Source organism: Clavispora lusitaniae, assembly GCF_014636115.1.
Source record: "Clavispora lusitaniae strain FDAARGOS_655 chromosome Unknown tig00000185_pilon, whole genome shotgun sequence".
NCBI classification, from domain to species: domain Eukaryota; kingdom Fungi; phylum Ascomycota; class Pichiomycetes; order Serinales; family Metschnikowiaceae; genus Clavispora; species Clavispora lusitaniae.
The window spans coordinates 14,864-37,139 of record NW_027093979.1 but is presented as its reverse complement, the minus strand read 5'-3'; the positions used below and the strand labels follow the sequence as shown (position 1 = coordinate 37,139).

The following is a 22,276-nucleotide window of genomic DNA, read 5'->3' as shown; positions in this document are numbered from 1 at the left end:
GCTGAAAGTACATTTGTTCAGGCTCTTCCTTCAATTGTGTCGTCTTCTATACAACGATTCTATAGATATGAAGTTCAGTCTTCACTGTTATTATTTTTTTCTTACTTTGATTCCTTGAGACAGCTTACATGAGGTTACAAGAGGATTTTATCCAGGTGGCAATGTAAACTTAATTTGTGAAGTGCGCATTTTCGCATTAAACAAGCCTTTGTGTATGAATTTTCCAATTGGACAATATGCTTCAAAGGTAAGACATCATGCGTATATATACCATTTTCATAAAAGATACCAAAGATACATCATGGATTCCGGAATGCATTCCTAAACGGGAAAGTAGAATTAGTCTGCATTTCCTATCTATGTTTTACAGGAATGTCGCACTGATAAGGTGTGCGATTACTACTGTAACGTTGCAATTGAATTCAAACGTGCATCCAACGCCTCTAATACCAATGCTTGTAGGTGCTTATCAAGAAATATTCAGTAAATGGAGAAGTTCTCTATAAAATTGATCATTTTGCAACTCAAACGTGAGAAATACCCATTAACTTTAATGCGTTTATGTGGAATTGTACTGTATACAAAATGTAAATGAAAGATGCTCCTGCAGGCCGGGGAGATGAGTGGGATGAAAAAATGGGCCATCCGCATGTTTGTACGGCAAAAAGCATCGGAAAAACAGTCGTTCTGAGCCGCGCACTGCATATTCATGCATGACAGAAACGGGTCAGCAGCTGAAAAAATTCTGTAGAACAGTAATTTTCTACAGTTTTTGAGAAGCTTAATTCCAGAAGGATGTAGTGTTTTTATTCCAAAACCTGTGATGTTGCCTGTTCTTAAATATCTGTAGAATACAACACCGTATTAACTCGTAAGAAAAACGATTGCTTCATCGCATATGCATGTCATTTTGAATGTCGCATGACAGGTCTGGGAGACACATTTCCTTTTTTTCTTTTTTTTTTTGTTATCCTCCCCTCCTCCTTTCTTTTCTTTCGTTTCCCTTATTTTTTGAATCATCACCCTGATACCTCCAATCGCAAAGCTGGACAATGTCGCTGCCAACAGAAGATAAGGAAATTAGCAAGAGAGAAGACATTCTCGAGGCTACGAAAGAAGAAGACAAGGAGGAGCAGGTTTTTCACTCGACGAAAGAAGAAGAGTTTGGAGAAACGGATTCTTCTGTAGATGTCAGCGAACGCGAGGCGAGGTTGGAGAAAACAGATAACTTCTTGAACAAGATCGGTCTCAAGTTCAATGCCGAAATTAGAGGTGTTGAACGGGTGCCTGAGAGCAAAAGAGAAGATGGAAATTGGTTGAACTCCTTGACTGTTTTCCTTTCGCCCAACTTTGCTGTTTCCACATTGAGTACTGGTATGATGGGACCAACATACTACGATCTCGACTTTAGAACTTGTATTTTGTGCATTGTCTTCATGGGTATCCTTGGCTCTATTCCCGTTGGGTTGTACTCTATTTTCGGAGCCAAGTTTGGCCTCCGTCAGCAGATTCTTTCCAGATACTTCACCGGTAACATCATGGGCCGTGTTTTTGCGTTCTTCAATGTGATCTCGTGTATCGGATGGAACGCCATCAACATCATTCCTTCTGTTCAAATGTTGGTGTCATTAGGAAGTTTGCCTGCTTGGGCTGGCTGTTTGATTTTTGTGGTTATCACTAGTGTTTTGGCTCTCTTCGGCTACAAAACAATCCACATTTACGAGAGATACTGCTGGATCCCAAACTGTATTGTTTACCTCATCATCATTGCCCGTTTCACAATGTCTCACAAATTCACTTGGGGTCATATGGAGACCGGAACTACGGAAGCTGGAAACGTCTTGACATTCATCAGTGCCATTTTTGGTCTTACTGCAGGCTGGTCGCCTTCCGCTGCTGATTATTTTGTGTACATGCCTAGCAACACTAACCCATGGAAGATTTTCTTCTGTATGGTTGTTGGCTTGAGTTTTCCTGCTATTTTCACTATGATTTTGGGTGCAGCTATTGCCACGAGTACCCACAGCGACCCAGCATGGAAAGCAGCTTATGATGACAACTCTGTTGGTGGCCTTATCTACCAGGTTTTGGTGACAGACAGTCTTCACGGTTTCGGTAAGTTTTGCGTGGTCGTTTTGGCGTTTTCCACCATTTCTAATAACTTGCCTGGTTCTTACTCCTTGTCTTTGGCCACACAAGCTATTTGGTCGCCATTGGCCAGATTTCCAAGATTGGGCTGGTGTTTGATTGGTAATTTCGTGTCTCTTGCTTTGTGTATCCCAGCTTACTATGTCTTTGCCGAAACCATGTCGAACTTCTTGAGTATTATCGGTTACAATGTCTCCATTTACATTGGTATCACGTTGGCTGAACACTTTGTGTTCAGAAGAGGATTCAAGGGCTACAATCCGGAAGATTGTGATGACAGATCTAAGTTGCCCGTGGGTGTTGCAGGTGTTTTCGCTTTTGCGGTTGGTGTGGCGTGCACGGTTCTTTCTATGAACCAAACCTGGTATCAGGGTGTGATTGCAAAAAAACTTGGTGAATATGGAGGTGATATTGGTTTTGAACTTAACATTGCTGGTTCTTTCATCGCTTACTGTTGCGCAAGACCATTTGAACTCAAGTATTTCGGACGTTAGGTCCGAGATGCCTCATTTTATAGCTGAGCGCTAAAGTTGATGTCTAATTTTTAAAGCTTACATTCAACCTGTACATATACACTGATAAAAATTTGGGTGGGTCACCCTTTAATGGTAATATTCTGCTGTAGTCTCTATCATACGTTCCGTAATTTGTCTAATACCATTATTTGTTTCGTTTTCAACATACGTCGGATCTTTAATGCGGCAGACAAGGCAAATGTTTTCATTACTCTCTCTTATGAGCTTGCTCTAATTAAATCTAATATATTTAAGAAGTGGCTGAAATTTTGCTATATTCAATGGTGATGTTACTCCAGCGTAAACTTCTGCCTGGTTCATCTGCAATTTCTTCTTGCTTTAAATCATCATTAAAGCACCGATACAAGATGCAAAGAAAAGGGTGAGACTACCAGGTAACGTTTGCTTTTCAGCAAGACCTTTAGAAGACGAGGACGGCTTTGTATCATTGTTATTGGCCTTGGACGAAGAAGGCTTTTCCAGAGAGATTGATTCAAATGATGGGCTTGTCGTAGCTGTCTGTTTAATGGTGTGAGTAGATGCAGTGTTAAATGATTCAGTAGCGCTTTCCTTAAGGCGTCTTCCCGTGTACATTGGGTAAGTTGGATGAGCCAGTGTGTAAATGAATTCCACAGTAGAACCCAATATTCTTTGCAGGTATTCCCAAGCGGTGGTGTAGTTAAAATACTGCGCTGGAGTTGCCAGTGGGACACCTGTGGAGATTACCTCAATATTCTGAGATCTCGATTCAGAAGCCAATGGGGCAAAGCCGATCTCTTCTGTGTCGTAGTCCACTATCATGTAACTGTCATTGAAAAATATTGAAAAACTTAACAGGGGACTCTGGTCAATTCTTGCCAACTCTCCAGATAGTTTACATCCTGTAACATTGCCTTGAGAGTCTGTGAAGTACGAAATGAAATTCTTTTCGGGAATTCTGTACTCCTCTCCACTGAAGTATATGGAAAAGTATTCTGTCAGGTTCATGTACAGACATGATATTAGTGGCGTCTGGATAAATAGTTGCTTTATGTCGAATGTGGCATTGAAGTGCTCAAGTAAAGCAACGTAATAATCTGGCTGGAATATAGTGTCTCCGTTAAGCGTCACTACAGTTTGGCTGGAAATCAGAAAGTTATTAGCTGCCATGCCGTCCAAAAGAATAGTTGGTCCTATGCCATTTAAACCAGTAGATAAATAATTAAACATTTTGAACTTTCGAAGAGGCTCCTGATATCTGCCGTGGTCGATAGCTCCAAATAAAACGTCCTGTTGGCCCAGGGTAATTCCATAAGAGAAAGACCTACTTTTGATGTAGCCAGAGTTCACTAACGAATCGAGTGGGGATGTCACTTCTATCAAGCTAGATAATCCGAGACCAACGATTGGATCTCCACCGAAAGGATCGACTGTGGCGCTGAAGTCTTCGAGTTCAAAGCCCCCAATTTCAATTCTCTCTTGGCCAAGCACAGGGTCATCTTCAAAAGGAAAGAAAGTTGCTTCCTCAGTGACATTGTCTGGCATATCGTAGTAAGAACCATTCTTGAAGCCGATCGAGGGTGATAAACAAATGAAAGAGTAGTCCATGTTTAATGAAGCATTTATGGGCTGTGGAGGAGAACCGAAGGACATGCCTGTTTCCACTTTTCCCTGGTATATCTCATCAGAAGACTCTAACGAAGAATCAGACTGACGAGAAGTTGGGTTTACCCACTGAGCAGCAACTGCTGCAACAGAGAGAAAGAAACGTTTCCACATGGCTTATAAATAGACTGCAAAAAAAGTATAATGGGAAGACAGGCCGAGTGTTTATATTGAAAAATGGAACGGCTCTAAATGTTGCATGTAGTCTTGCATAACGCCTCTCTTCTCTATCGTAAATACGTATGTCAAGAAACACGAGGATAGACTCACTTTCGTTTGCCGAAAGATGGCGATATTTTCTTGTTATTTCTCATGAGAGTAGCGCAAATGCACTAGTAATACCATATTTGTAAAATTGAAAAGGGAAAAGTTGCATCCGGTGATGCGAGAGAAGTTTCCTCGAGATGTGCGTGCATGTAATGTAGGAGAATAGTCAACCAACTGTCTGATATCGGCATAGGACTCCTAATTTGATGTAACTTATTTTCGCCAGCAATTTCTTTCCTGAATTGCATTATGATAAGTTAAGCTATCAGATTTTCGTTGTGGGTGAGCGTTGAACGCAGACTTGCGTCGACTGTGGAGCAAGATAAATGTCTCTTGAAAATTCCCTGCGGGCCTGCTTAAATGAAACAATGAAAACGGGGGATCTCCTCTGACTTTCATTCCGAGAGTGTCAAAGTACAAGAACTTGGCCACAAGATAGCGCTCATTTCAAACAAGATTTGGAATGATAATTTCGAGATTGGTGACTATACACATTAACCGGTGTGGTTTACAGTCAAGTGACTGATGATAGAAGGAACAAGCATTCAAGAACGGTGCTGCCCGTACGCCATAAGTTGACTTCAATTAATGTATTCATTGCATATCCATTCTTACTACTACGCGGGGCCAGAAATGATCTTCGTACCATCAAGGATTATACGAAAGATGATTTAAAGAACCTGCAACTCGTTGCATACTATCATGCTCGAATCTGAATCTGTGTTCAAGTCATTCTTGGCTGATCCATACGAACCAGTCATTTCTGTGATAATTCCATTTCAAATCAGGTCCCTTGGCCCAGTTGGTTAAGGCGTGGTGCTAATAACGCCAAGATCAGCAGTTCGATCCTGCTAGGGACCATTTCTCGGGCGTGTGGCGTAGTTGGTAGCGCGTTCCCTTAGCATGGGAAAGGTCTCCGGTTCGACTCCGGACTCGTCCATTTTTTTAAAAATTCTTTGTAGATCTTCTGGCAGCGCAAGTTGCTTTACCCAATCTTTCATTCTCTTTTTGGCTATAAGAGTTTCAAAGGCTTTGAAAGTGTTGTATGCATTTCCTAACAATGACGTTCTTACCCTAAGCCTACTGTATATTACCCTCACATCAGCTGTATGTGTATTATTTCATCTGCTGCAATATCTTCAAGTTTTTTATTATCGAATATTTCTGTATCATTCTTGCTTTATGGTTCATTTCTTTTAGGTAGTGTATAACCTGAAAATTGTTTGTTGTTTGATTTTTCGTTGTACTTTTATTTGGGGTATTTTGTATGAGCCTGTCACAGTTTTTAAAAAATGCGAATTTGCATTAGAATTAGAAAAAAATTGCACAAGAGAAGGACTAGTAGAAAACGAAATAGAAGCATAATGAAATGGATTCAGGCAAGCATAAAAAATTAAATAATGATAAGAACAAGTTTGAGTCGATATGCTTAGTTATCCCAGCAGAAGCGTACGTGGATACACCTGTTAGGTTCGGAATATAAGCGGTAGTGTATATTCAGTGTGTGTGAACTTCTTGGTTCCTGGCTTCCAACTACAATAGGAAGCCAGCATTCTTATAGACGTAGTAAATAGGGGTATGAGGCTTATCTCATACGGCGAAGCTTATCAGTAATCGAGCCAGATAAGGGTGTGGCTTATCTGGTAGGTACCATAACCGGAAGTTGGGATACTGCCAGGTTCCCCGGTATGGTTGACCTAACAACACCAGGGAAGTTTAATTAACCATTTTGAAGATATATACCTGAAAACTTCCTTCACGAATGAAATTTCTTAAGGAAGAAATTCTTTTGCAGAAAGTGATCTGAGATTAAGCATTTGATATAGCCTCAATTGTTTGATACTGTATGGCATTCGAAATTTGAAACCAGCTCAGTCGCTGAAAAAAATTGGTGCTTGTTGCGTGACTCAATAAGAACTCTCTTCAAATAACATTGTATGCGAGATTGAATTTTGGTACATGTATCTCCTCTATTCCTTTTGTTCCTGATTTTGAGGGATGTTAATAGTTAGGATACCATGTAGAAAAGACTCGGTATGAGAATTTCTGCAGTTTAGTGGCAGGGGTTCACATAGGCCAAACAAAATTTTTTTAACTGATTGAGGACGACTTTCCATGGTTCCAAATTTGAATTAGAGTAGTTTATTCCACTCAGTATAGACTATAGTCTCTCAATAAAACAAAATAATCAGTCAAGTGAATAATCAGATGCCTTACCAGCTAGTTCAAACTTTTCGTAACAAAGCGCAAAGTTGTCTCACCTTGTTTTCTGACTGAATTTCTTGATATAAAAACGATAATGTAATTGTATAATTGAATTTTCTTGAGGCACGAAGGAATAACCTAGGAACGATTATGTTGAACTATGAACATTCTGCCAATAAGCCTTTTGCAAGATCTCAAACCAGTGGGTATATATCTGTTTTCATGTTCTTGTGAGCTCGATTGCAGTCGTGCTGTCGTGTTTTTAGTATAGACTTGGGGACACTGTTATAGTATGGGACGAATGAATCGAATCATAAATTTTCACAAACAATATGTATCCCATAATTTCGTCCTTGCTGTTAAGTCCTACCAAGATGCATTAACCGGCAAATTGTCAAATCCAAGCCACATGAGTACGGAATTAAGCGTTCAAATTGATGCAGACTGAAATTGTATGTACTTTTTGCAATGACCATTTCGCTAGATGTAACTTTTGGGAGTTTGTATGAGGTAGCTTACTTGTTTGCATTGTTAGTGGGGACCTTTGTACAATACAATTTGAATTGTGCAGCTTTCACATAAATTCAAAAATTTGGGTTAAAATTTTTAATGGGATGAACATAATTCCAAATCGGCCTATAAAACATAATTACGGGTGCTGGTGGAGAAAGAAATCCGTCCTTCTTCCCTGTTTACTTCATTTTCTTTCTTCTTTCACATGATCCTGTGCAACCAACGAGTCAATTCCGTTGAGTTTAAATTCAGAAAGAGCGAAAAAAGAGGGTTAAATGCGCTTGTGCAGCAAAGCTATCATAACCCATGCAAATGTGCATGCAAGTTTATGTTGAAGACTTGCGCAAGTGATGATGTGGTGCATAGCGCATATGTTGATGTACAGTAGCCTATGCGTGCTTTGTCCGCCCTACGTAGGAAATATAGCGGAGTTTTCCGTGATGGATAAGTGTCCCAAAAAAGGACGGCCAACAAATCCCATTTTCTGTTTCCTTTCATTTTTTCTAGCCACCCTTCATAAATATCAACTAGTTTGTCTTTAATAGAAAAAACTTAACTCGATCGGATTTCACCGTGACATTCCTGTTATACAACTTGTTCATGCTGTATATAAGAATTACTTGGGACCCAAGAACCGTTGGGCTATCAAAGGAAAATACTTCATGCTAATTTGTATGGCGGAACAAGCCTGCGCTAGTGAGACCTCCAGAACAATGTCGAATATCAAATTACATTCAGTTGAAGTTAGAAAAATGGTACTTACTATCGGAGGAGCCCAGCGATTTATTCGAATAACATTATATGTATTAAGGCATTCTAGCATGATGTCGTACCAAGAAACTAGCACAGGCAATGGCAGTAATGAGATACAGAAGACAATAGTGGTATTGCATCAAGTCAATAGATGTAAACAGGAAGGATTCACGACACTGTGGCTTATTGACAAGACAAGAGGGACAGGAATAATTGCTGGATGTCTTAAATGTCCCAATTTACAGACGCAGAAAATTGTGTAGAAAATGATTGCGTCAAGCAAAGGCACCACTGTATAACCAAAAAAGATGCGGAACATTTTCAAAAAGGTAGTAGAAATTGTTCTTGCTAATGCTTGCCATTCATGTTATTGAAGGGTCAGCTACACGGGAATGGTTGATAGTAATTTTTGGCTAATATTTGTTGAGCAATACACCCATGAACTGCACTTGCATTAATCATACATTAGACGCATTGCACTTGCGTTAATCATGCATCAATGCGAGCACGAACATTAAAGGATGTCGGAATTCATGATGCATGTAACTAGGCCTCTATCCGCAACGTCCTTCCTCCTCATTGGCCTGAAATCCTTCCCTGCATTTCTTTTTTTTTTTTTTTTTTTTTTTTTTTAAAATTATTGGTGTTAATGCACGAGTTTCGGCAAGTTTTGCCTGTTCATATTCAAGCATGTATCGTTTAATGGAGCATAGCGTTTCCACGATGCATAACCATTCAGCTTCTGTGCCATTTCTTCAAACCACAACTTCGTAAAAAAGCTTCAAGTCCATCTACGCAGAAAGTTTTGACAACAATTGACTATCTACGAAGAGGATCACTACTAGCGATTGTATTTTAGTTCTTTCAGTCTTATGTGTAAGGGGAGAGAATAATAGAAACCAAGTAAAATATCCGCTTCCCTGTATTCGATTCGATTACTTTTTCCGCGGCCGAAATTTACCCATCCTTCATTTCAGAGCTTGTGCATCACACTTTATATTATACTGCATATATAACGACTTTGCATCACCAGCAAGTGAATTTTCGTCAGATAGATAAGAGCTGTTGCAACTACCTAGATAATAAATCAGGTCTAGAGCAAATGCATTGAAGATTGTCAATAGTAAGATTACATATGAGTTCGGATGCTGTGTTTTCATGTCAAGATTCTCGTCTCGCATAGAATCATACGGAAACAATGCGTTTTGGGGGTTCTCCCTCAGTGCCAAAGTTTTCTTCTCTTTTCTACATTACTTTCAATCCTATATAGTGCTATTCTCCAATTTTTTCCAATTTTTGTGTCTTGTTTTTGAAAAGGGTTAGCCCGTCACCGAGGAAGGCAAATGGTGTTGCAATTTGCTCTTGCATGATCATACATAAAGAGAAGTATGGTACTACCGATTTGCATGTAGAGATATGCATTGAAGGCAAGAAGTAGACGAAGAAGAGTCCGTAAAAGAGAATTAAGGAAGCGAACATTCTATGCTTCATCGAAGCCTCGGTAGGACCAGGTCCATCTTAATGATTCATTGCAACCCTCGTTTTCCTGATTGATAAGGATATGATGTAGTGGGGTTATTAGTAACGAGATTAACAAGCCAGGATATTTGCCCGAGGTAGGTCATATGAGTCTTATCACGCATGTTCCGGATTTTTAAATTCATTGTTTCGCAGAAAAAATAAAGCGATACACTTCACTACTTATCAAATGCCGAATTTTGAAGCAGGAAGTCAAAATAGAAGCGGATCTGTCGGAAATTTCCATCAAAGACAGACACTTCCCCGAGTTTCCGAAACTCGGAAAGAAGGATGTTGATAGCTCCAAAGAAATCAGCCTTCACGAAATACTCTCTGAATAGCAATTGTTGAATACAATCCATTGTAGATGCTTGATAGCCAAAGAACGGAATTATTTGAGGAGAGGAAGGGAAGGATTGAAAACTGTCGTGCATATCTCTGCAGTGCTCAATTCCTGATTGTGCATGAACTTTTGATGATTGCACCACAAATTTCAGGCTCTTCAAAAGCAAACGTTGAGTATATAGTGTTGAATCAAAGTTTCCTTAGATCCACCAGCTCTAGGTTTTAAAAGTCTTGGTCATGCAGCAATTGCCTTTGTCACCAGAAGTTCGTTACAAACGAGGTGTCAACAACGACAAAGGATCGAGAGCGCATGATGCATTATGCGGAAGTACAACATTTAAGCGTCATGCATGACACCGAAGTCCGCATCTCGCCGGATACCCGTTTGGTTTTCTCACCAGAAACGGAATCGGAAAAAGGCCAATCCCAAAAATTCAAAGTGTTCTTAATGACGCACATTTCCTTCGTCCTTGAAGGCAACTGAATTATGCGGCTTGCTTCTAGCTTCTTTTTGAGCTTGGCAGCCATAATTCACTTCGCGCTCGGATTAACTGTTGTTTCTCAAGATGAAGAGGGCTACGGTGCGGCAACCTACATTGACGATCTTCAAATCAATTCAGGGGCTACCCTTTCCTTTGACAACAGATATGGTATTTTGTTGAACGTTTTCGCTGGTGAAGTTACTAATAATGGACGATTGTTCATCACAGATTCCGGTACTAACCTCGGTATGACTGTCAACTTCTTGCAAGGTATTTATAATACCGGAGAAGTTGTTCTCAATGCCGTCAATGAGTTGGGAGCTCCAACTTTCAATTTCTTGGGTCTCTATTTTGTGAACTATGGGCAGATTTACATGGGAGGAGAAGGAGCCGTTGGCACCACAGTCATGGATATTTGGCCTCTTTTGACGGCGACTCCAGAAAACTACGGCACAATCACTTTTGCTCAAACCGTCAATTCTGGAGGTGTTGCCTATTTTGGTCAGATTGCACAAGACGTTTACAATAATGGTACCATCTGTTTATCTGAGGTGAACTTGCAACAGGATTCCCTGGTGAGTGGTACTGGATGTTACTCTGTCGGAAACAACTCCATATTGCTTTTGGATTCACCTGTAACTTTTGATTTAGGCCCGGATCAAACAGTGTATCTTGCCACGTCTACTTCGTCAATCCGTATTGGCGCAACGACCCCTCTCAACACCATCAACATTGCAGGATGGGGTAACGGTAACGTGATTGGGTTTGCTGCAGGTATCATCACTGGAACAAGTATTGACGGTGACACATTGACCGTTTTCCAGCTTTTTTTGCCATTCTACTTCAATATTGGTCCAGGTTATGACAATCAGTATGTTCAAATCGGCGCCACGTACTCAGAGAATGGCATCATTGTCATGTCTTATGTTTCCTACAGCCAGCCTCCTCCAAATCCTGCCCGGCCTGCTGTTTGTAACGCCTGTGGTACAGTCTATGACCTTCCTGCTGCTCCCCCGGCGCTTTTCAACTTTTCCGATTCTGCAAACACCAGCACTCCTCCAAGCACTTTTCTCCTGCTTAGTTCATCCACTCCATTGAGTTCAAGCTCATTCTCCTCCTTGGAATCGAGTTCCAGCCTTGAGTCAAGTTCTAGCTTTGAACCACATTCCAGCTCTGGCTCCAGTGTTGAACCCACCACTTTTAAACCCTCTAGCAGTGAAGCTGCTTCCAGCCTTACTTTCAGCTACAGTCACGGGTTTAACTCCAGCTTCCAATTTAGTTCGAGCACATTAACAAGTGCGGAGCCTTCAACCTATGGCAGTTCAATCTACGGCAGTTCAACCTACGGCAGTTCAACCTACGGCTCATCTGGGTTTGGGTCAAGTAATGTGCCAAGTGATATTTCTTCTGGCTTCAGTTCGATCTCCGGTTCTGGTCTTGGGTCTACTTCTCGTTTTGGATCAAGTGCTACCTCAGGTGCAACCGCAAGTTCCATTGGCTGTTCCGGTTGCACTTCATATATCACTACTTTCCCGGCCAGTATCCTGGGAGCGCCAGCCGAAACCGCCCAAATCCTTGTCACTACCCAATCAGATGGCTCTTTGACTACATTGACTTCGCCTTTTTCGGCAGACTCTGCTACGGTTTCGACCATTTCCAATTCCGCGTGTTCTGGCTGCACAGAATACACCACTACTTTTACTTCGCGCGATTCTTCAGGCGCCGAAGATACTTTAACAGGTGTTGTCGATGTTACTACAAACTCAAATGGTGCTTTGGTTACGCTGACGTCTGTGATTTCCGGAACATCGTCTTCTGGTTCGACTTCTGAATGTTCAGGATGCACTGATTACACCACTACATTTGCATCCACCGACTCTACTGGCGGATTAGACACATTGACTGGTGTTGTTGATGTTACTACAAACTCGAATGGTGCATTGGTAACTCTGACGTCAATTATTTGCTCCGATTGTACTGAGTACACCACTACGTTTGCATCCACCGACTCTACTGGCGGATTAGACACTTTGACTGGTGTTGTTGATGTTACTACGAACTCGAATGGTGCATTGGTAACTCTGACGTCAATTATCTGCTCTGACTGCACGGAATACACCACTACGTTTGCATCCACCGACTCTACTGGCGGATTAGACACTTTGACTGGTGTTGTCGATGTTACTACAAACAGCAATGGTGCATTAGTGACTCTGACTTCTCTCCTTTGTCCCGATTGCACGGAATACACCACAACATTTGCATCCACCGACTCTACTGGCGGATTAGACACATTGACTGGTGTTGTTGATGTTACTACAAACTCGAATGGTGCATTGGTAACTCTGACGTCAATTATCTGCTCTGACTGCACGGAATACACCACTACGTTTGCATCCACCGACTCTACTGGCGGATTAGACACATTGACCGGTGTTGTTGACGTTACTACAAACAGCAATGGTGCATTGGTGACACTGACGTCTCTTCTTCGTCCAGACTGCACGGAGTACACCACTACGTTTATTTCAACTGACTCTACTGGCGGATTAGACACTTTGACTGGTGTTGTCGATGTCACTACAAACAGCAATGGTGCGTTGGTCACTCTGACTTCTGTTCTTTGTCCAGACTGCACGGAATACACCACTACGTTTGCATCCACCGACTCTACTGGAGGTTTAGACACATTGACTGGTGTTGTTGATGTTACTACAAACAGCAATGGTGCCTTGGTGACGCTGACTTCTGTTCTTTGTCCAGACTGCACGGAATACACCACTACGTTTGCATCCACCGACTCTACTGGAGGTTTAGACACATTGACTGGTGTTGTTGATGTTACTACAAACTCGAATGGTGCATTGGTAACTCTGACGTCAATTATTTGCTCCGATTGTACTGAGTACACCACTACGTTTGCATCCACCGACTCTACTGGCGGATTAGACACTTTGACTGGTGTTGTCGATGTTACTACAAACAGCAATGGTGCATTAGTGACTCTGACTTCTTTCCTTTGTCCCGATTGCACGGAATACACCACAACATTTGCATCCACCGACTCTACTGGCGGATTAGACACTTTAACTGGTGTTGTCGATATTACTACAAACTCAAATGGTGCTTTGGTTACGCTGACGTCTGTTCTTTGTCCAGACTGCACTGAGTACACCACTACATTCACCTCGCTTGATGCAGAGAGTTCACTCATTACTTTGACCGGTGTTGTTGACGTTACGACAAACAGCAATGGTGCCTTGGTAACTCTGACGTCAATTATTTGTTCCGATTGTACTGAGTACACCACTACGTTTGCATCCACCGACTCTACTGGAGGTTTAGACACTTTGGCTGGTGTTGTTGACGTTACGACAAACAGCAATGGTGCATTAGTGACTCTGACTTCTCTCCTTTGTCCCGATTGCACGGAATACACCACTACATTTGCATCCACCGACTCTACTGGAGGTTTAGACACATTGACTGGTGTTGTTGATGTTACTACAAACTCGAATGGTGCATTGGTAACTCTGACGTCAATTATTTGCTCCGATTGTACTGAGTACACCACTACGTTTGCATCCACCGACTCTACTGGCGGATTAGACACTTTGACTGGTGTTGTCGATGTTACTACAAACAGCAATGGTGCATTAGTGACTCTGACTTCTTTCCTTTGTCCCGATTGCACGGAATACACCACAACATTTGCATCCACCGACTCTACTGGCGGATTAGACACTTTAACTGGTGTTGTCGATATTACTACAAACTCAAATGGTGCTTTGGTTACGCTGACGTCTGTTCTTTGTCCAGACTGCACTGAGTACACCACTACATTCACCTCGCTTGATGCAGAGAGTTCACTCATTACTTTGACCGGTGTTGTTGACGTTACGACAAACAGCAATGGTGCCTTGGTAACTCTGACGTCAATTATTTGTTCCGATTGTACTGAGTACACCACTACGTTTGCATCCACCGACTCTACTGGAGGTTTAGACACTTTGGCTGGTGTTGTTGACGTTACGACAAACAGCAATGGTGCATTAGTGACTCTGACTTCTCTCCTTTGTCCCGATTGCACGGAATACACCACTACATTTGCATCCACCGACTCTACTGGAGGTTTAGACACATTGACTGGTGTTGTTGATGTTACTACAAACTCGAATGGTGCATTGGTAACTCTGACGTCAATTATTTGCTCCGATTGTACTGAGTACACCACTACGTTTGCATCCACCGACTCTACTGGCGGATTAGACACTTTGACTGGTGTTGTCGATGTTACTACAAACAGCAATGGTGCATTAGTGACTCTGACTTCTTTCCTTTGTCCCGATTGCACGGAATACACCACAACATTTGCATCCACCGACTCTACTGGCGGATTAGACACTTTAACTGGTGTTGTCGATATTACTACAAACTCAAATGGTGCTTTGGTAACTCTGACGTCAATTATCTGCTCTGACTGCACGGAATACACCACTACGTTTGCATCCACCGACTCTACTGGCGGATTAGACACTTTAACTGGTGTTGTCGATATTACTACAAACTCAAATGGTGCTTTGGTTACGCTGACGTCTGTTCTTTGTCCAGACTGCACTGAGTACACCACTACATTCACCTCGCTTGATGCAGAGAGTTCACTCATTACTTTGACCGGTGTTGTTGACGTTACGACAAACAGCAATGGTGCCTTGGTAACTCTGACGTCAATTATTTGTTCCGATTGTACTGAGTACACCACTACGTTTGCATCCACCGACTCTACTGGAGGTTTAGACACTTTGGCTGGTGTTGTTGACGTTACGACAAACAGCAATGGTGCATTAGTGACTCTGACTTCTCTCCTTTGTCCCGATTGCACGGAATACACCACTACATTTGCATCCACCGACTCTACTGGAGGTTTAGACACATTGACTGGTGTTGTTGATGTTACTACGAACTCCAATGGTGCGTTGGTCACTCTGACTTCTGTTCTTTGTCCAGACTGCACGGAATACACCACTACGTTTGCATCCACCGACTCTACTGGAGGTTTAGACACATTGACTGGTGTTGTTGATGTTACTACAAACAGCAATGGTGCATTAGTGACTCTGACTTCTCTCCTTTGTCCCGATTGCACGGAATACACCACTACATTTGCATCCACCGACTCTACTGGAGGTTTAGACACATTGACTGGTGTTGTTGATGTTACTACAAACTCGAATGGTGCATTGGTAACTCTGACGTCAATTATTTGCTCCGATTGTACTGAGTACACCACTACGTTTGCATCCACCGACTCTACTGGCGGATTAGACACTTTGACTGGTGTTGTTGATGTTACTACAAACAGCAATGGTGCATTAGTGACTCTGACTTCTCTCCTTTGTCCCGATTGCACGGAATACACCACTACATTTGCATCCACCGACTCTACTGGCGGATTAGACACATTGACTGGTGTTGTTGATGTTACTACAAACAGCAATGGTGCCTTGGTAACTCTGACGTCAATTATCTGCTCTGACTGCACGGAATATACCACGACATTTGCATCCACCGACTCTACTGGCGGATTAGACACATTGACTGGTGTTGTTGATGTTACTACAAACTCGAATGGTGCATTGGTAACTCTGACGTCAATTATTTGCTCCGATTGTACTGAGTACACCACTACGTTTGCATCCACCGACTCTACTGGCGGATTAGACACTTTGACTGGTGTTGTTGATGTCACTACAAACAGCAATGGTGCCTTGGTCACTCTGACGTCAATTATCTGCTCCGATTGTACTGAGTACACCACTACGTTTGCATCCACCGACTCTACTGGCGGATTAGACACTTTGACTGGTGTTGTCGATATTACTACAAACTCAAATGGTGCTTTGGTAACTCTGACGTCAATTATCTGCTCTGACTGCACGGAATACACCACTACGTTTGCATCCACCGACTCTACTGGCGGATTAGACACTTTAACTGGTGTTGTCGATATTACTACAAACTCAAATGGTGCTTTGGTTACGCTGACGTCTGTTCTTTGTCCAGAATGCACTGAGTACACCACTACATTCACCTCGCTTGATGCAGAGAGTTCACTCATTACTTTGACCGGTGTTGTTGACGTTACGACAAACAGCAATGGTGCCTTGGTAACTCTGACGTCAATTATTTGTTCCGATTGTACTGAGTACACCACTACGTTTGCATCCACCGACTCTACTGGAGGTTTAGACACTTTGACTGGTGTTGTTGATGTTACCACCAATTCTGACGGTGCTTTGGTGACACTGACTTCTGTTCTTTCGGCATGTTCTGGATGCACCGAGTACACTACTAGATTCACGTCTCTCGATGCAGCTGGCGATGTTGAAACATTGACTGGTGTTGTTGATGTTACAACCAACTCCATCGGTGCATTGGTGACACTGACTTCTGTTCTTTCGGCATGTTCCGGATGCACCGAGTACACTACTAGATTCACGTCTCTCGATGCGGCTGGCGATGTTGAAACATTGACTGGTGTTGTTGATGTTACCACCAATTCTAACGGTGCTTTGGTGACACTGACTTCTGTTCTTTCGGCATGTTCCGGATGCACCGAGTACACTACTAGCTTCACGTCTCTCGATGCGGCTGGCGATGTTGAAACATTGACTGGTGTTGTTGATGTTACCACCAATTCTAACGGTGCTTTGGTGACACTGACTTCTGTTCTTTCGGCATGTTCCGGATGCACCGAGTACACTACTAGCTTCACGTCTCTCGATGCGGCTGGCGATGTTGAAACATTGACTGGTGTTGTTGATGTTACCACCAATTCTAACGGTGCTTTGGTGACGCTGACTTCTGTTCTTTCGGCATGTTCCGGATGCACCGAGTACACTACTAGATTCACGTCTCTCGATGCGGCTGGCGATGTTGAAACATTGACTGGTGTTGTTGATGTTACAACCAACTCCATCGGTGCATTGGTGACACTGACTTCTGTTCTTTCGGCATGTTCCGGATGCACCGAGTACACTACTAGATTCACGTCTCTCGATGCAGCTGGCGATGTTGAAACATTGACTGGTGTTGTTGATGTTACTACAAACTCCAATGGTGCCTTGGTCACTCTGACGTCAATTATTTGCTCCGATTGTACTGAGTACACCACTACATTCACTTCAACTGATTCTACTGGCGATGTGGAAACATTGACTGGTGTTGTTGATGTTACAACCAACTCCAACGGTGCATTGGTGACACTGACTTCAGTTCTTTCGGCATGTTCCGGATGCACCGAGTACACTACTAGATTCACGTCTCTCGATGCAGCTGGCGATGTTGAAACATTGACTGGTGTTGTTGATGTTACCACCAATTCTAACGGTGCTTTGGTGACACTGACTTCTGTTCTTTCGGCATGTTCCGGATGCACCGAGTACACTACTAGATTCACGTCTTTCGATGCGGCTGGCGATGTTGAAACATTCACTGGTGTTGTTGATGTTACAACCAATTCTAACGGTGCATTGGTGACACTGACTTCTGTTCTTTCGGCATGTTCCGGATGCACCGAGTACACTACTAGATTCACGTCTCTCGATGCAGCTGGCGATGTTGAAACATTCACTGGTGTTGTTGATGTTACAACCAACTCCAACGGTGCATTGGTCACTCTGACTTCTGTTCTTTGTCCAGACTGCACGGAATACACCACTACATTCATATTCAGTGACTCTACTGGCGGATTAGACACTTTGACTGGTGTTGTCGATGTTACTACAAACAGCAATGGTGCATTAGTGACTCTGACTTCTTTCCTTTGTCCCGATTGCACTGAGTACACCACTACATTCACTTCAACTGATTCCACTGGCGGATTAGACACTTTGACTGGTGTTGTTGATGTTACTACGAACTCGAATGGTGCCTTGGTGACTCTGACTTCTTTCCTTTGTCCCGATTGCACTGAGTACACCACTACATTCACTTCAACTGATTCCACTGGCGGATTAGACACTTTGACTGGTGTTGTTGATGTTACTACGAACTCGAATGGTGCCTTGGTGACGCTGACTTCTGTTCTTTGTCCAGACTGCACGGAGTACACCACTACGTTTATTTCAACTGACTCTACTGGCGGATTAGACACTTTGACTGGTGTTGTTGATGTTACTAGAAATAGTAATGGTGCTTTGGTGACGCTGACTTCTGTTCTTTGTCCAGACTGCACGGAGTACACCACTACGTTTATTTCAACTGACTCTACTGGCGGATTAGACACTTTGACTGGTGTTGTTGATGTTACTAGAAATAGTAATGGTGCTTTGGTGACGCTGACTTCTGTACTTTCGGAGTGTTCCGGATGTACTGAGTATACGACTACGTTTACCTCCAGTGACTCTACTGGTGGATTGGAGACTTTAACTGGCGTTGTGGATACTATTATGAATTCCAATGGTGATTTGGCGACAGTAACTTCTGTTTGCTCAGGTGCTGTGGCAAGTGTACTGCAAAATATTTTGGAGTCACATACTTTTTCTCATACCCTACTTTTGACGACTGGTGCGTATGTGAGCAAAGTTCCGTCTAGTTCGACCTTGCTCTCTGATGTTGACCTCCTGATTAGCAGTCGTAGTGTCACAGTATCGCCTTCAAGAAGTACCAGTTTTGCGCATTCTGCCGACACTGACGAACCTGGGATGCATACGGGCACTTTCTCTGTGGCTACTTTTGAGCCTGCAAAGTCGCATGTTGTTGAGGGGCTGAATGTGAATGTAGATTCACAAACGTTCCTGAGGAAAAAGACTCTTGCGTCAACCGGTGGAGCCGAAGCACCTGTTATCGCCAGTACGTTGACTTACAGGTTGTCCAGTTCAGGAGTTGCTGCAAATTCAGGACTTGGCCAAATTTCAGCTGCTCCTTCAGCAACCTCTATCGCTGGTGGTACAAGATTTAAGCGCACTACTGGTTTTGCTGCGTTGCTTTCACTTCTTGCAATATTTTTATTGTAAGGACTACTTTTAAATTTCTTAAATTTACTCGGTTAGTACGGGATCACCGTACGTCCTATACAGGGTGTTTTTTTTTCGACTTCCAATCTTCGGAGAGTTGCAGTATTTTTAATTTTCATATTTTTTTTGATATTCGTCTTCTCATATAAACATGTAGGTAACAAAATTCACCAAATTGAAGCAGTAACCAGAGAATGAGAGCTGCATGTTTATGTAACTTTACTGTAAGGGATGAGGATGAGGTTTAGACTCAAGGAAGTAAGGATAATGAATCCTTGAAAAGTAATAATCCAAGTATTCTGCTCAATTGTTTTCTTTTGGTTTGGTAGCAGAGCTTTCAATGTCTGTGCGATGTCGAGAAACAGATTTCGAGAATGAGCCATTCTCATTTACATAATTTTGAAGAATGAAGCAAAGACCTTGATTTGCATTCTATCCAACTTCGTTGAATGTGATCAACCAGAGAAGATTAAGGATGCCACGGAGCTATCAAAAAAGGTCGCTTGGCACATTCAGATTAGCAGGGTTACTCACGTATAAAACAGATGAACATTTGTAAAGAGATGTATTAAAAGAAAAGGCGGAGGCACTGTGCATGAAAAGTCCAGTTAAGCATGCTTTTCACAATGAATGCGCCATTATGAACAAAGTTGAACTTCCTTGCATTAGCCATCCAATTGTGCGTTGAGCTATTGAAGCCAAGCCTAAGTCAACAGTCTCATCGTTTCAAATATGACTACTGCCTATCCATCTATTCTTTGTTCTCGGAAATACAATTTTCTTGCCCATTCGTGAATAAGACGGAAGCGTGTGTGAATACGAGAAAATCGCGAATGAGGTGGTAATGACGGTGTTCAAGATTTTCATGGTAAAACGTAAAATCTGCAAGGAGAAGAGTACAAGAGTTTGAGTTTGCCTAATAAAAGAATGTATTTTTGCCTACATCACTGAACAAGAGGCGTTTATTGTAATTCGAAAGTTTTGATATAAGCTATCTGCAACTGAGCCTCCAGAGGATACTAAAAAGGAAATTCATGGTACTGTATGATCTCCATAGCATTGATTGAATTCAACTCTCATGAAATCAAAGTGCCAAAATGCATAGACGCAAAAGAGAATGCGATTCCAAGGGTAGGCAAGTTATGATAAGATAAGGAATCGAACTGATGAGGAACATCACACAGTAGAATAGAATATCCATATTGTAAATATGACGGTGTACGAATAGTCCAAAGCAGAAAATTACTACTATTTATCGAAGTAAGAAGGTTGAAAATGGTGGCAACTGACGTGCTCACTTGGAGTGACAAATGCTGCAGATGCGTATAGATAGAACATTCAAGATTATTCTTCTATAGTAAAAAGAATTACTCTTTAAGCCATTTTTTTTTCAAACTACAAAACAGTAGAACTAGACAATGTCACAGACCTCAATTCAAAGTTCCAGATCTTTTTATATAAATCTTGCAGATTTGGAGTCACCACCACATACAAGTGTGGGGCATAATAACAGGCAAAAGATTGAAAGCCGCATAAGGCTATCTTTGGGAGAATGTAAGAAGTACAGTATTCAGGATTAGGCGATCTCAATTGATTCAAGTGAATGAGCTTCCAGTTTTGTACATTGATTGAAACTACAAAGAGATATTTAACCTATGTAGTGCGAATTGTAGGAAAATTTGGGCGAATTTGAGAACCATCTGATTACCTATTTTAGTTTCCGTGTGTACGAATTCTAAATTTTTTCCATTCGAATATTGGTTTTCTTTAGTGTGAATTTTGATTTCTCGGAGGGCGAACATTGATATTCCGAAGGGCGAATTTGTATTTTCGATGGGCGACTTTTAGTTTCTTGAGAAGCGAATTTCGATCAACGTGTATGCGAGTTTTATTTGGGATTTGTACTTGTTACATGTTGAAGAGATCAGTCTTAATGAGTCAATCCACAAATTTATGAATGAGCGATTTAAAGTGTTTGATTGCAAAAGTTTTCATCTAAATACCCAGAAACCCATACGAAGCCCATCGGATTTGTATTCCCACTTGAAGTTAGGCGTGAGAAGTTTTGAATAAGACGAATACTTTCTCTGCCCTTTGTCATAATCTGTTCTTTTAAACAAAAAGGAGAATGGTACATTTTCGTTTTCCCTCGGCATAGCGAAGGCTAGAAATTAAATCTAGAGGTACAGATCACGGACGACTGTTCTTTCTTGTACAACATAAAATTCTGTCGGATTGGATGAAACTTAGCACCATGACGCTATTGGTGAAGCCTAGTATATACGAGGCCAAATCTATCGCTTCTATGCTCAAAACTTCGCTTTCAACTGAAGAATATGCCTTTGTGCCAAGCCTACATCCAGCAACTATAGTACAACAAACCTAAAAATGAATTTCTGTACTTACGGATGTCTGAGCTCACATGACACCCATTCGATTGGTGAATGATCCGACTAAACCTTGCTAGCAGAAAAGTCTACTTTCATTACATTAAATGCTTTTGAGTTGTGAATGAAGTTTGAGACCATAGCGTCCGCGGTAGCTTCCGTTGAACCATACTATACGAAACTAAGGTTACGAGATTCTCTCACAGAATGCAAATGACGCTTTAGTGTTCGTATAAAACAATCTTGGCCTTTTAGGTCGGTAATATCCCTCTTTAGCCTAATGTTGCATCAAAAGTAATTTTTGTAAGACTGTATAATGTGTTTGGGTATAGGGGTCAGGGAAAGGAACTATCCTTGTATCCGAATCCGAAAAGCGATTGCCTCCGTGTATCTACATTTTCTAAAAGCAGATTGCGACGCAGCTGCCAAATAGATCATTCCACAAAGGCTTAGTGAGACGATTTATAAATGGGGAAATTTCT

The 22,276-nt window shown here is 41.9% G+C and overlaps 3 protein-coding genes and 2 non-coding genes across 5 annotated transcripts; 4 read left to right on the top strand and 1 right to left on the bottom strand. All coding sequences in view use genetic code 12, as the record gives it.

Moving 5' to 3' along the window:
* Positions 1 to 1,052: 1,052 nt before the first annotated feature.
* FCY2 (Fcy2p) lies at positions 1,053 to 2,642 on the top strand (the record flags this gene model as incomplete). The annotated part of the gene is made up of 1 exon (XM_002614767.1): positions 1,053 to 2,642. One exon carries the CDS (start codon positions 1,053 to 1,055, stop codon positions 2,640 to 2,642), a length of 1,590 nt encoding a protein of 529 aa, XP_002614813.1.
* A 360-nt stretch (positions 2,643 to 3,002) lies between these two features.
* Positions 3,003 to 4,421, bottom strand: FOB63_003690 (Eukaryotic aspartyl protease family protein; the record flags this gene model as incomplete). The annotated part of the gene is made up of 1 exon (XM_002614768.1): positions 3,003 to 4,421. The coding sequence occupies one exon, from the start codon at positions 4,419 to 4,421 to the stop codon at positions 3,003 to 3,005; it is 1,419 nt and encodes a 472-aa protein (XP_002614814.1).
* Positions 4,422 to 5,361: 940 nt separating this feature from the next.
* On the top strand, positions 5,362 to 5,435 carry FOB63_005630. The gene has a single exon. It is a non-coding gene; the product is annotated as a tRNA-Ile (tRNA).
* A 6-nt stretch (positions 5,436 to 5,441) lies between these two features.
* On the top strand, positions 5,442 to 5,514 carry FOB63_005631. The gene has a single exon. It is a non-coding gene; the product is annotated as a tRNA-Ala (tRNA).
* Positions 5,515 to 10,395: 4,881 nt separating this feature from the next.
* On the top strand, positions 10,396 to 19,407 carry FOB63_003689 (uncharacterized protein; the record flags this gene model as incomplete). Its single annotated transcript, XM_066102345.1, has 1 exon — positions 10,396 to 19,407. The coding sequence occupies one exon, from the start codon at positions 10,396 to 10,398 to the stop codon at positions 19,405 to 19,407; it is 9,012 nt and encodes a 3,003-aa protein (XP_065958289.1).
* Positions 19,408 to 22,276: the final 2,869 nt, after the last annotated feature.